This window comes from Sceloporus occidentalis, unplaced genomic scaffold, assembly GCF_023333645.1.
Source record: "Sceloporus occidentalis isolate IW3139 unplaced genomic scaffold, rSceOcc1.0.p SCAF_51, whole genome shotgun sequence".
Classification (NCBI taxonomy): domain Eukaryota; kingdom Metazoa; phylum Chordata; class Lepidosauria; order Squamata; family Phrynosomatidae; genus Sceloporus; species Sceloporus occidentalis.
The window spans coordinates 2,614,311-2,629,614 of record NW_028317031.1 but is presented as its reverse complement, the minus strand read 5'-3'; the positions used below and the strand labels follow the sequence as shown (position 1 = coordinate 2,629,614).

Here is a 15,304-nt window from a genome sequence, read left to right as displayed (position 1 = left end):
TAAACATGCTTTCATCCGGCTATGTGAAATTATTTAGGGAAACAGAATTGTAAAACAAAAATGATTACTAATGATTAATAATTGGGTTTTTCAGGTTTTTCAGGTCAGCTACACATTCATTGTACATTGTGAAAGACCACACATCAATGTGACCGTGAATACGTTATGAAATTTCCATGTTGATGGTCTGTAAAGCAATCTTATTGCTTATATATGGGACCTATTTCCCATTTGAGAATTGCCTTGATCAACAGGACGTGCTTCTTATAGCATGCATGACCTGTATATGCACAGTGCACTCATGGTACCTCCGTTAAAGTGGAAGTAATTAACAAATTTGACCCCCCCCCCCAGATAGGTGTATGCACAGTTACATAGTCTGAGTACTTTCCCCCTATTCCGTAATGAACCCATGTCCATAGTAAAAAAACTGCTAGACAGGCTAAAAAGGGGCTAACCCTTAACTAACCAGAAATTTAAGTGGAAATCCTACATTTTCTTACGGTAAAATAAAAAGAGTGAGTCAACAGAATCAAGTAGTTTGTGTTTCAGATAAATATATACATATATTTATGTTCCAATATGTTTCAATCCTCAATTTATTAGTCAAGGATGGAATTCATTATAAATTGGCTAGCGGGGATTTTATTTATTACAAGATTAACTACGCCAAACAAATTTAATGATTTTTATGGCAAAAGACTAAGTTATATTTGGAATATGTTTTCAATTTAGGCTTAAATGTGCGACCCCACTTCAAACTTTGATTGCGCTCTAGCATGTTAAACAAATAAAATATCAACCCTGCTCTACAATAAACAGCCCACCGAGTTACCATCTCCGGTGATGTTTGTACTTGACCCCCCCTTATTGTAAATGTTTCACGATCTACATTTGTGACAATGAAAATTGGTTTTATGTATAAAAGTGATTCTACAGCAAATTATATTAAGTGATCTTATCGCCATAGCAACTAATGGAATGTTCTTGCATTACTTTGGCTGCTATGGTGAATACTTTCCATCCTTTGCACTAGGATGGCTTTTTATGTAAACTCCAATGTGTTTTAAAACATCAAAACAGGTACAAAATTGTGCATGCATCATGTTAGATTATAGGCACAGTAAATGTGTTTCACAGTTTAAGAGGGCGAGAAAGTGAGTGAAAATAACTGTGGGTTACACACAGTCCTAAATTAACATCTCAACACCATTTAAAATATATAATATATAATAAAAAAGTACAGAAACCGTTACAGATTAATAAATAAAAAGGTTCCTCCTATCCGCCAGTGCCGTGCACAGTACCCCCTGCTTCCTCTCTGGCAGTGATTATGAATATTTGACATTAAGCAGAAGTGAAATCTGAAGGATTTATGGGGGGGGGGGAACAATATTAGAAATTGCAATAATTCCAGGAATTTCCCAGAAAACTTCCTTGTATTTTCTATATTTAGCTCACTAGAATTTTCCTCTAATTGTTTCATCTAAAAAGTATGGGTTTGTACAATTTTTTTTTTTTATTTTCTTGACAAAACAATGAATTTCCTATTGGAAATGTCTAGTACAATCATATGATCACAGTGTTGGCTTATTTGCCCTTTTGGGATGTGTGTCCCATGCATGCTAGGCTTCATCACAGTTATTTTCATGCGTCGTACCACAGCTGGTGAACAGCTTTGGGTGCCATGTTTATGAACGAGCAGTATTTTGTTGACTTGAACCAACTGTAGCCCACGTTCCTCCCCTGGAAGTTGTCCTTAGGCCTACTGGGACCTGTGTCTGCTGAGGGGGATTTAAACTGGTTAGCATGCTGGCTCCGTAACGTGGTTTGGCTTGTGCCACTCTTTAGCCGGCTTGCCCACCTCTAGCTATGCACACAGTCTCCTCATCTATGCTATTGTGAAGCTGTGTCAGGAGAAGTCATATTCAGACGAGAGTTTTCTTTGTTTTAGCTACTAATATAACCAGATTACAGCCAGGGTAATTCAAGTGCTTTTAAATTGAACTTGGCAGACAGAACTACAAAATCACTAGTCTTCACGTTCCTCAGACCGCAGGAAATTCTGCTTGAGTGGATTCCCGGACTGACTTGGAAACGTTGGTTTCTACCAAGTACAGCTGGATCCTGCAGCTCCACATTCTGAACTTTTAGGGTTAACTTTTGTGCTAAGCTTGATCCGTGTTCTGGGTTAACACGGCTACAAAATGTAATTTTCTTATTTTAAAAGCTAGTGAGAGTTGGAATAGCGGAACAATTCGCAGAAGATGTATGCTGGCCAGCAGCCAGCCCTCAGTATTAGCTTCTTCGTTTATTAGAAATAATATCATATACAAAGAGGCGCGTTGGACCACAGGGCCTCCGGTTTGCGGTTTCTCATAACTTATTGGTTATGCGTCAGGAAGTATAAAAGTTATGAAATACAGTATATAATATATAACGGCTTTTGAGCAGGCATGACTACTACACCTTAGTACTGGCCAACCTGTTGTTGCACTTTGTCCCCAAATTGTATGTATTAAACTTGGAAGAAGATATCTTACCGGGGCCATAAGCTTTGTTTCAAACAATAATCATGTCTTATAACACGGATCTGACTCTGAATAGGGCTAAGGAGTACATTATTTTTATTGTATGTGTTTTATTAAAGCAATTTTTTTTAAAAAAACTTTTTTTCCCCTTTACTTAGAGGGTGGTAGATGAACAGAACAGCCTCCTATGAGAAGTGGTAGAGGCCAATACAATAAGGGAATTTAAACATGCATAGGATAGGCATAAAACTATAAGGAATCTAAGACAAGATCGAGGACTAATTAAGACATGAGTCTTACATTAGGAAAAATGGGCAGACCAGACGGGCCGAATGGTTCTTATTTGCAGCCAAATTGTATATTTCAATGTTAAGTTGCTTCAGTCACAGACATGAACGCAAATTAAAGAGTTCTAAGAACAAGGGAAACTTAAAAAGAGATATTCATTAAGTTAATGTGCCTTTAGAACCACAATGTTCCCATATTATAATAATATACCCATGTCAATCACATCAAGGGGCAACAGAGACCTCATCTGCTACTGACCTCTAGTGGTGCACTGACCTCATTGAGTTATTGCTACTAGGGTATCATGTGATACACTAATAGGGTTTAAAATGAATTTGTCCCTCTTCAGTGGCATCACTTTCAGTAAACGTGTTACCCCTTCCTTGTAATGTAACATTTTAGGTGTTTTTAAGAATCTTTTGACATGCATTCACCAACATTTCGTGAGCAGAATGTTGCTATATGATAAGAGGACGGAGCACGATGTGCAAATTTACCCTAATTCACCATCTGAAAAAAAGTCTTGTCATGGTATCCAAAGTCTTTGAATGCTGAATTTTCAAAAGCTCTTTTATACAAAAAAAAATGCATTTGATGGATGAACAATGCGTGGAAAGGATTCAAATAGAAGGGATTTGGGTGGCACTTGGATGCATCCAGAAAAGACATGGCACCCAAGACACCGATCTTGCTCACCCTGTGGAATTTAAAGAGCTGGCCTACATATTAACTGGAACAGATTCACTAAGACACAGGATTTTGAGACCAAATGCCAGAATCCCTAGTTGGAACATTTTAGGCTGTTTAGTATTCTCATCTGCCTGTTCAATGGATTATTCAAAAGGGCATAATATCATTCATTTTTTCTATGTTTTTCACTGTTTTGTTTAATATATATTTTTTAATATATTCTCTCACAACTTACTTTTTACAATGACATCAAAATCATGATAAAAAAAATAATATTTGAGCATTGTGTCAGTCTCAATCTTTGCAAATTTGGTCCTTTGGTAGATCTGTTCTTAAAAGAATGTGCATCAGAATTTGTGAATGAATATACCACTTCTGGCACTCAGTCGGTTAATCACAGGTCTTACTTGAATTTTCCATTCCCGGACCTTTTTTTCTTTTTTTTTTAAAGTGCAGAGATAAATTTATCATGCTTTTAGCATCAATGCACTTGTTAAAACAAGTCGACCACATTGCAAATTTGTGATAAAACATAATTTCTTAACTAAGGTGTAAATCACTTCTACAGTATACACAAAAGGTGCATTGTCTGTGCTTTTCTCCTATAAATTATGCTTCAAGTGTAAAGGTGTAATTACTGTATATCCTGGGGGCGCTGATCTAAAACTCCAAACTGCATTTAAGGAGGAATTAAACCCTTTAGATTACAAATTAAGTAGAGAACCCTCTTCTCTCTTCTTGAACCTGGCATTAATAAACAGGCCAATGCAATGATCCCTGGTGATCCAGTAGCTGTACTATCAATCACAACCCCATGAGATCAGGGTGACTAGTACGTACACATGATGCAATCCCAACTCTGTTCCATGTATCAAGAAGCCGGCATAGGCAAACAAAGCCGCCCGTGTAACTGTGGGCAAAGAATCAAAAACAGACAAACCCTTCGTCATTATCAGCATGTCTAGGAATCCAGGAGTATATTGAAAATGTTGCAGCTTTAAAAAACATTTTGACACAAGTATATGTTTTGTAATATTACTTTGTAAAAAATGCCAACTTTTAAATCCACGTCAAGTAAGTGTTTTTACGCCACTCTGTGCCCAAGAACCTTTTGGTCCTGGCCATACAAGCTTTTGACGTTTGGGCTGCTCAGATCCGAGGATAGTGATGTTAGTAATCTCTCGGATCGGATATGGTTACGTGGTGCAATGGGATAAAGTGCAAACAGGTTTTAAACAATGCTTCAGAATTGTTACTTCCTAGGTTTTTTTAGTAGGTTTTCTGGACATCCTATATAGCAGCTGGAATAGCATTAGAATTATTTGGGTATTACTAGTTTGACCAGGTGGCGTGCTTCTTCGTTCTATGCCTAAACTACTTCATTAGTCTTCCACCTCATAATGAGAGCTACCAGTCTACCCCAGAAAACATGTATCTTAAATGGCCCGTTAAAGATCAGAATTAAAGGATATCCCTGCTTGAGCACAGGAGAACCTGTGGAAACTGGTGAAACATTGTACACACCTGTGCTTAAGTGATAACGTTAAAGTTTGTCCTGAGTTGCGAAACGTTTGTTACTCGGATTCTCATTTCAAGTATTGATTCTGTGACGTTGGGTTGATTTTGACATTGGTTCTAGTGTACCTTGCCTTTCAGTGAAATTCGTTTGCAGATGAAGGTTTTGAAGAGTTCACTAAGGATGTATGAAGGCTCTGCGGTAAACAGAGTATGAGTACAGAATTAGGCTCACCTAGATCAGTATGAAACTATTGAGCTGAAGTAGGTGGCTAGACACGACTTGGATTCCTTCTGGCGCAAACTCATAGCTGTTTATTATTCCAGTTTTGCACCTGGAAGACAAGGATAAGTTGACCCTCCCATATGAGAATCAGGCACTGTGTGAACTGCTCTGGACTGAAATAGGTTGTGAGAAAGCTAGAGGAGAGCAGAGCCGGAGAAGCTATTGCCATTACTTGCACTTTGATAGAAACCTTAGATGAAACAGAGTATTTAGTGCAAACAGATCAAGACACTTGCAAGCATTTTCTAACGCACAACACATTTCTCCTTCCTAAGTTCAGCTACTCAGAACACTGCTACCGTTTTGTGCTGCAGGTGATATTATGTACCATTTTCTATGGTTTTTCACCCTCTCACCACCAGGGGGAGCTCCAAAGGCAGTGAAAATGGTAAACTCCTTCCGGTGACAATATCTGATACAATTTAAATACTCATGTCCACAACCAGGAAATGTGTAGTTTAAATACTGTAGAATATTTGAGATTCAAGAAAGGACTGGCAATCCCCTTTTGTACAATTCAGAACGGTGTGGATAGTGATTTTTCATTAATTGCTTGCAATAACCCTAATTTTAGAAGCCAGCCTGGCCAAAATGGATTCGTTCATTGAGAGAGATGAGAGTTCAGAATGAGGCCAGTCCAGCAATGGGTCTCAGGTCTTAAATCCTCTCTCTGCTTTATATCCAGTCGCATTCTGTACCTGGTATCGAAGCGTTTTCCTCAGTTATCCTTACTGTCTCCATAGTCACTGCTCAACACAACAAGCATTTGCTCTTCGCAGTTTTTTCTCAGATCGCGACTCAGGTCAGTCCAGTTCATTGCATGAGACTTGACTTCGCTGTATCGACACGCCAGGTAACGCAGGGATGACCGACGCAGGCTGATCCTGGGTTCATTGAGAAGGTGAATACACCAGGGACTTAATGCGTCCAACTGCGACAGCACCAAGGCCGCTTTTCTTGGAGAACCAGAGAAAAACAGAAGTTAACCAGGGCATTTAGAGAACAGTTAAAAGAAAGCCATGACCTTTGACACCTGGAACGTTCCCGAGTTGTAGTAGTTAACATAATATTTCTAAAATCTAACAGTAATATTACCCTTTAGCCGGATTCACGTCTAGGCAATTTATGACATTTCTATTTTTTCCAATGATTTCAAGTACTTCAGTGCACTTATGTATATAGTATAGTATAGTATATGTATATATTACATGCATTAGTTGTCATAGCCAAAATGTACCGGTAGAGATGTGATAATTCCACTAAAGAACATAGGTTATATGAAAATAAAATGAAAAAACACCCCAAACTAATCATCTTCAAGATAAAATGTTTCCTTTAAATCACAAATGGACATGACATCGCACAGATGACACTTTGATTGTGTTACCTGGGTCCCAGCTCATCTTCACATCGCCAGGTGAACTCTCCAAAACTTTGGAAGTGCAAGTTGTAGTGATAGCGCACCCGGTGAAGGTTGGGGGGCCCCAGTTCCAGCAGCGTGTTATATGCCGTCTGCTGCTCCTTTCCGCTGGTGTAACCATTAAACAGATTGTATACTTTGTCAGCTACCTCTGGGGAAGGATAACGTAAGTCATTTAAAATGAGGGGTATAAGAATCCAAGTAAAATGTACATCACTTATTTAATGGTGCATGATCATTTCTTTACTCGACTGCAAGATAATAACCACAGTGCCTTGTGCAGTGACTCAGGGCGCCGCTAATTATTTCCAATTATCCAAAACCCATTATTTAAAAAAAAAAAAATAGGACTTAAAAGTACTTTACGTTATATGGCAGGAATGCAGAAAGACAGAACTATAATATATTTAAAATATTCTCTATCATCTTTAACAGTTGTTAAGTTTAGTCTTAATTAGGTTTAATTGGTTTGCCAAAACAGCCTAACTGCAGGAACCTCCATAACAAATATCACTGAATATAGAAAACATAGCAGTTAGGGTTGTGTTTCCAAGAAAAGAACATTCAAGCAATTTATAACATTTAATTAATTAGAATTACTAAGCAATTTGCTTCTGTAGCGACAATGATTTTAGGTTTTTATGAAGGGTTTTATGAGGCGTGAATACTTCTGGATTGCAAGAAAATCTCTATCAAGGACCTTTGTTACCATGAGCTAAGGCAGCCATTAGAAATCTATTATATATGCTCCGACTCCCATAATATATATAGCGAGAGATCAGCATCCCATTGCCATAGTATTGTGCATTCTGGCGAGATACACGAGTGCAGGTGCTTGAGGAACAGCTACAGCATTATCCTCTGAAGGACAAGCTTGGGGTCTCTGGAAATAATTGTATTGATATTATAGAGAATGAGTGGTTATTATATATGAATATCAGTTCTGATGGAAAGTGGTAAAGTAGGGGATTTGGGAAGAACATTCCATTAGTTGTCACGGTGACTGCACAATACTTATTACTTGGTACCAGAATTGTTAATTAGATAGGAACACCAATTGTGTTTATACTCACAAAGATGAGAGGTACTCATAAGAATAGGCACACTTCAGGATACACATGCTGATAACATATTATTAAAATGTAGAGAAGCGCAGATCTAGACACCCACAGATCTAAGAAAGTCTTTGCAAATGTTTGTATGGATGCTTGCAAGGAGCAAAATAGTGAAAGATAGGAGGATTTTGGGGAGTTCTACCCAACTTGAGCTAGGCTTACCTTGAGATTTCACATCATCCACCTCTGGGCAAGGGGTTTTTACTGTCACATAGCTTGGCTCAGAGCGACGGCCTGTATTATCCACTCCCCAAAGCGTGAACCTGGCCAGTAATGGAGAGAACAAAAGATACTGCTCTGTCTTTCGTGCTGAAGTATTATCATTAAAAGAGCATTTGCAATTATTATTTTAGAATTACTAGAACTGACAGAGTAAGACAAACTGATACATTAGGAAAAAGCGTCCGCTCGAAAGCTTACAATGCCAAAAACAGTGGATGTCTCCAACTCCTGATCAATACAGCCTTCTAGACTGCATACACCTATCATTTTAACCACAATGGAAAATGTCACTTTGGATGTAAAACTAGTACAGAATTAGATTTTTGATGCTGTGGCACTTTTTATGTGAACCCAGGGCTGTTCATCCCAAACATATAAGGACCTCATATTTACATGATCAAAAGTATAATATGTGGCATGGAAATTACTAGACTTGGGTGTCGGCAAAGTCTTCGTGTTTGTATTTGGGGAAAAAAATCTTCATATTCGTTCATTCCCGTGTTTGTTTTGGGCGAATATTTGTATACGTTCTTTGTATTCATTTTTCTCTTGTTTTTTTGCTGGTTTTCTAGCCTATCTTATTAAGTCTTCCGTAGTATAGCAGGGGTTAATATGGGAATCCATAGGATCACGTCAGCTGCTCTTCATTGGTTGATGCCAGACAAGCCCCCTGCCGGCGACCAATAGAGTTGCTCTTATAGACCTTTAAATCCTGGCCATTGATCTCCCCAGGCCAAGTTGCCCCGAGGTGTATCTTGCCCTGCCCTTTGGCAGGGGGACATAAATCCCTGTTCCTCCCAGGCCAAGTTGCTCAGAGTGGTTGTCAGAGCTGCCTTTCATTGGTTGATACTAGATGAGCACCCTGCCGGCAACCAATAGAGTTGCTCTTACGGACCATTAAATCCTGGCGCGATCCTACTGATTCCTGTATTAACCCCTTAAGTCTACGACAGAAGATTTAAGATATTTGTTTGTTTGTTAAAAAGAAAACACAACATTCGTGTTCGTTTTCATGTTCTCCTGAATACAAATGCGCAAGTCTAATAAGACCCAGCCATGTAATATCCCAAAAGAAAAGGCAAAATATCTTAACGCACACTACAAATAAATCACTAATATTTATGTGTGTCAAAGAGCTGTCCAAAATATGACTCTATTTATGCAATGTATATGTCAATACTGACTAGCACAGACTATATGTTATGGCATGTTTTTGGCAGCGTTGGTGCTTTTTATAAAATGAATACTTTTTTTATTTAAAAAAAAAAAAGCAATTTATCATGGTAAAACTAGGGAAAGGTAATAAAACCTGGTCCCAAATGCATATCACAAAACAGTTCAATGGTCTGGAAAGGGATACTTTTGTTTTAAGAGGTCTGGTTACGGTATTTTTCACGTTATTTTCACTCACTGATAGATGATTATGTAATAGAGCAAATCATTTGTTAGAAAAACAATACATTTTATCTATACAATTTCATTTCTAGTCCCTTTTTCTATTTACTATTTATGTACACAGTGTTATAACCTCTATGTGTGCGGAATACATTTATACTCCGCAAACATTCTGAGCTCCTAGTAAAATTGGACATTAGGGAGCAAAAAAGATCAAAAGGGTTTAGGTCCCAAAGAAAGACACACATGAAGTAAGCCCAATGAAATGAATTTTAGACCTGCTAAGACTTCTCTTAACTAATTTTAGCAGCTTAAGCAACTGTTGTATTTGTTATTTGTTACTCCAAACACTTTTCCTCCCAAGGTGTCCATTGCGATCTCTATGGTCAAGCTTAAGATACCATAAGATACTGCAGGTGAAATAGATCTGTTTCAATTTCTGCCACGTACAGCCCAGGCTATCACTGTGAAATTGTAAATATGTGAATGTGTCTCCTGCGCCCTTATTCGCAATAGTGAAAAACACAATATATAGCAAACAGAGTGCTCAATACACCTACAGTGCATATAATAAACAAATGGCACCTTTATATTTGGGGTTGCAAAGATGCTCCAAGTAAAATAAAAAAAAACTTTTATCACTTTAAATGTCAAGGTTTGGAGCACAGAACACAGAAACCTTATGGAACAGTTGACGTGGATAAAATGAGCAATTGTCTGCTCTATTCAGAGTGAGTGGTTATTACCGCTATATATTGTGTTATTGTACTATATACATTTCTTTTGTATTTTCATGCTTACCTGGAGCATCTTTGTGACCCTGAATGTAAAGGTGCCATTTATTTATCATTTGCACTTTGGTGAGCAACTAAAAAGTTTTTTTTTCAGATAAAGGAACTGTCACTGGCCAAATAGTTCTGACTCATTAGAGGTTTCCTGTATATGCTGTGGGTTTGTTGTCATCTCTGTTTGTTTCTCACCCATATTTTAAGAGAAACTTAAAATAATATATGAGGAAGATTTTTTATAGCTGTGTGCTGGAAGAGCATTGACATCAATATCATCAATGTTTATCAATATCATCGAACATTCATTCATTCACCAATAATAATTCCATATATAGGTCTTTTCAGCATACATTAAAATTTAAGATGAGAAGCTAGCATTTCTTTACAATGCCATATATCGGTCCTTGCAACATAACTTAATATTTAAGATGAAAAACTAGCATTTCTTTAATCTTTAATATTATGTTTATCGTCATCTCTTTGCAACAATGAAAGTTAAGGAAAAAAAAAAAAAATTCCACCATAAAGAATAGAAAAATGACATCAAGCAGGTGTCATTAAAGGGACATGTTGAGAACAGAAAAAAGAGAAAGAATGCAGTGTCAAGGGAAGCAGATCATGTAGTACGGTTATGAGGCAGATGTCTGTACAGCATGATTGATAAGCTTGATCTTTTAAAATGTGGGTTAAATATCGTAAGGATGTTTTGTTGCCTCCATATCTTCCAGTACCTCAACTAAAGCAGGTAAGATAACACCAGGGACATGAAGCCAATATACAGGATTCTTCAGTAATTTTGGTCTTCTCCCAGAAGACATTTAAATTGTTAATTTTGAGTTTTTACTCCTTCTGTCTGTTTTACAAGTGAGAAGAACAGCCCCGGGTCTTTAAAGTTAAGTTATAACCTATTTCCCCACTCTACCTAGGGTACAACATGCTACGATGAGGGAGTGTAGCTCACGTGTAAGTAGTGTCAGGCTCCAGGCAGCGAGTAATGAGTGAGATGGTTGAGGAATGCTTGTCGGGGACTTGAGCCGGCATCACACATGGAGACTTCGCTCCTGAGATTATATCTTCCACAAAACTCAGCACTGTCTCTGAATAATGAAGGTATGGGGATAACATGAAAAGAAGGAGAAAGACGTAAGAAAGAAAAGGGGAAAAAAGAAAGAAAATTAAATCTGTCCATCAGAGAAGGAAGTCCCTCTGTTAGGGTTAGGAAAGCTATAGGCTCTTAATTGCTTTATGTCTACAACTCCTATCTTCTGCTGGTTATGGCAGTTTTGTTTCATAGCAGCAGAAGGGTTGTACATTGCTATTTTATAGTCTAAATCCTCTAAAGTGCTACAGAGCTTAATAATATTATCTATCACTAGTACATATGCCTTGATTCTGTTGTCTATGAAATATTTAATGCAGTAATTAAGCTAGAATTACTAATTTAAGAAAGACAAAGTGGTGGAATTTTTTCTATCCATAGTACGTATAATTTTGCCTACAGTGTTTGTATCAGAAATTGCAAAATGTGAACAAAGGAAGATACATCTACACATATATGCAAAACAGTGAAAAAAGGGCACCAAGTAAGTATCTCTTGATATCATTGTATTCAAGGTATGTTTTTATGTTTTCTGGATCTTTTTTTGTGTTAGAAAAAAAAGGAAGTCATGTATTGTTTGGTGAATGGGAATGAAATGGTTATGCATTCAAACCTGTATCCACTTTGGAAAGGTCCATTCGATCGGAGACCTTTTCTTGGCTGATAAGATAGTCAACAATGCGTGCGCCAATAGGGGGCTCTGTGTGTTGCCAGTCCAACACCAGGAGGGAACTGCTAGGTTCCTGCAGCACAGATAGCTGAAGCCTGAAGGGAAGGGAAATTATGTGACTTGTAGCCAAAGTAAATTAAAGAAGCTCACAAAATAACAAGACAGACACAAGTAAAGGCCATGGTATCCATTTAAATAATTTTTTTTTTTTTAAAGGCATGCAGCACACAACCCATGAGGAAGGAGAGGAGGAAACACTGAACTTGTTAGAAATGAATGCATGCTAACAACAACCTACTGCATAGGACAGCACACAGAAGAGAGCACAAGATAGACAATAACAATGAGAGCACTCATACAACTCGCGGGTATACAACCCATGAGATGAAAAGACAACACGGATTCAATGAGGAACAAGACTCTAGAACGCATTCCATGAAATAAAAGCAATGGCACACAATCTATGAGATTCTATGACGCACAGCTGAAGAGCATCAGCACATCAAAGCTAACCAGTTATATAACAAAGCCGTTGGGGTACTCAGTCCTGCACAGTACAGTTACTTTCAGTGGCTGCATTGTTGACAAGTATTACCCAGGCAATATTTCAATCCAAAGGACCTTTCCCAAACTCACTTCTAAGGCTTGATAGCAGTCCATTGGGCCAAGACAGTGTGTTTGGTAGTTTGAGCCTTACATGACGTACAAACATTGCTGCTTCTGATAAAACAGAATGCTGTTCAAATGTACGATACGCAATCCCTGACTGATCAAACATTCCCTGATACCCAACCTGCCAGACTTAACAAAGTGGCTACGATGAAATAAATACTGTAACATGCAACCAAAGGCAGGATAGCAGTTTTTAATATGCAACATTGTGTGACAAAAACAAGATTAAAATTAATTTCCAGTAGCATAGGATCTATCTAAATTAGTCCTTCCAAAGTAAAACTACTTGAATATCAGATAATTGTAATTGAAGATACTTTCTCTTCTGAGACCAATAACTATTAACCTTAGAATATTTTTCATTTGCAGCAAACTCACTGGTTAAAATGTAGTATTTTTGCAAAAGAAAAAACAAAACAAAAGGAAAACAATCTTGAAATTAGACAAATATTATTTAATCTGTGGCAAATTCTTATTATATAGGAAGGCAAGCCATTTATAATCAATGGCATATTTATTTATCCCCCTCTGCGCCGCCGTTCTTACAATTGAGCATCAGGATATGATGTCATTATCGCATTATATCACATCATTGATTTTAAATGGTCCACACTGCAGTGGTGTTACAGGGAGCCCGATGCCCCAATAATAGGCTCATTGGCTCCCTGTCTTGTGGCAGACAGTCTGCTGACCCCCATTACCCGCCGCCCCAGGCATAGGCCAGAATACACCACTGCTGATATTGAATAGATGCTGCAATGTACTTTACACAGAGGTGCACTTCCTATATTCCATGATATCCAAATATACATTCTCTTAAGGAATTCATGTATTCTTTCCATTGTGCAGGGAAATCGAGAACATGTTTTTAAAATAGAACAAACGTGTTATTTCATCATGAATAAAGATGTTGACTCAGGTTGTATAATTCACTATTGAAAATGCTATTGCAGTGTGGGGTAATATTACTATCTGTATCACATACTCATGCCACCACGTTGTAAAAACAATACACAAGTTCAATACATTGTAATGAGCACAGTTATGCCATTTAATTGGACTGTTCCTGTGAAGATTGAGTCCAGTGTCTTGAAATAAGAATTGTTCTCCATCTTAACTGTATTCCTGATCTGTACATATCGGAATGTGTGCCTTGTGTACTAATCAGCGTGCAGAAAACTGGTTGTAGGTGTTGGTAAGTGGGCAGAAATTCCCATTCCCTTTCTCGTCCTCTATCAACATACTTATTAGATGGAGTCCCACATTTGTTTTGATCTATGACTCACAGAGCCCAAGAAGTGTGCGGATTTATCAGCAGCGGGGGTTCATCTGAGAAGGGTGGCATATTCATTTAATACATTGAGATATTAAATGTTAATGGTAATCCAAAAGAGAAGAGATCTCACCTTTTAACTTTGCTGGCCATTGCAGAACACTTGGCCAAATGCAACACTGAAGGTTCTTTTTTTATATACACAATATACACATATAATTCAACATATAAAACGGGTCTGTAAGTGTATTATATATGTATTTGTTTGTGGGATTTTCCAATTCTAAACCTCTTTACCCCAACCCCCATTGTCACTTATCATGCAGGTTAGGAATTGCACCACCCATGATGTGTGATCTCATGTAAAGCATGTTTCATTTAGTACATTTCATACATTTACATCAGTGGAAACAATATCCAATATATATATATATATATATATATATATATATATATATATATATATATACTGTAATCACATTCCCTGTTTGCTCACTGATGTCACATACATGCTAAGATATGATCTATCTAAACAGAGATTTATAGCAAGGTTGTAGCCAAGTGTAGAGATCTCCTGCATACTTTGTCTAATACAGAGGAACAAGGTTTTTAACCAAGGGTGGCCTGGCCAGGAATCAATGTTGACCCAAGACTCATATCCACTCATCAATTTCCATGTACAGGTCCAAGTAGTGAGCATGTAAACCAATACTTTTTGAGCTGATGTACTAAAGTTAGTGCTCCAGTTCATATAGTGTATGGTATAGGAAAATCCTTGGGGAAAAGGGAAGTGGAGATGATGACATGTAAAGGGATTCGGGTTGAATCGTGATATGAATTGGAATGGGTTTACATTAATTAGCAGAATATAATTGAGGGAGATAATCAAAATAAGCGTATTACTTCAAAATACAATAACTTCCAGCTATTATTTAGAAGTATCCAAAGCGACCCTTTGCTACACCATGTTGGTGGTCCCCAGGTGAGTAAGCAGCGATACCATCCACATAATGTTGCCATTTATCAATAAGGTCCCAAGTACTTTGTAATCTTAAAGTGTCATTGAATATATAGGCACTGGAAAATGAATTAGAAGAGACATACACAAAAAAACTTCTAGTGAAACATATGGGATGAACAATGTATCAATTAATTAACAAGGAAATATACAAACCCCAATAACAAACCATGGATGTGTTGTAGGGTCTTCACAGATTGCTTGGAGAAAGGCGTACTAAGTAGAACCCTTATCAAGCCATTATATTGTTAAATAATAACTCTATTATAGTTGAGATGAAGTCCAAAGTATAACATGTGGTTGTTGTCTGTTTAGGAGGAGC

The 15,304-nt window shown here is 37.6% G+C and overlaps 1 protein-coding gene across 1 annotated transcript in view; it reads right to left on the bottom strand.

Annotated features, from left to right (window-relative positions):
• Positions 1-6,028: 6,028 nt before the first annotated feature.
• Positions 6,029-15,304, bottom strand: part of LOC149288427 (astrotactin-1-like) — a 130,660-nt gene continuing 121,384 nt past the window's right edge. The window contains exons 19-23 of the mRNA XM_089491715.1: positions 11,963-12,114; positions 11,212-11,347; positions 8,008-8,108; positions 6,698-6,881; positions 6,029-6,266 (exon numbers count right to left, since the gene is read on the bottom strand). Coding sequence (XP_089347841.1) covers positions 6,029-6,266; positions 6,698-6,881; positions 8,008-8,108; positions 11,212-11,347; positions 11,963-12,114 — 811 coding nt within the window. The remainder of the gene's footprint in view (positions 6,267-6,697; positions 6,882-8,007; positions 8,109-11,211; positions 11,348-11,962; positions 12,115-15,304) is intronic.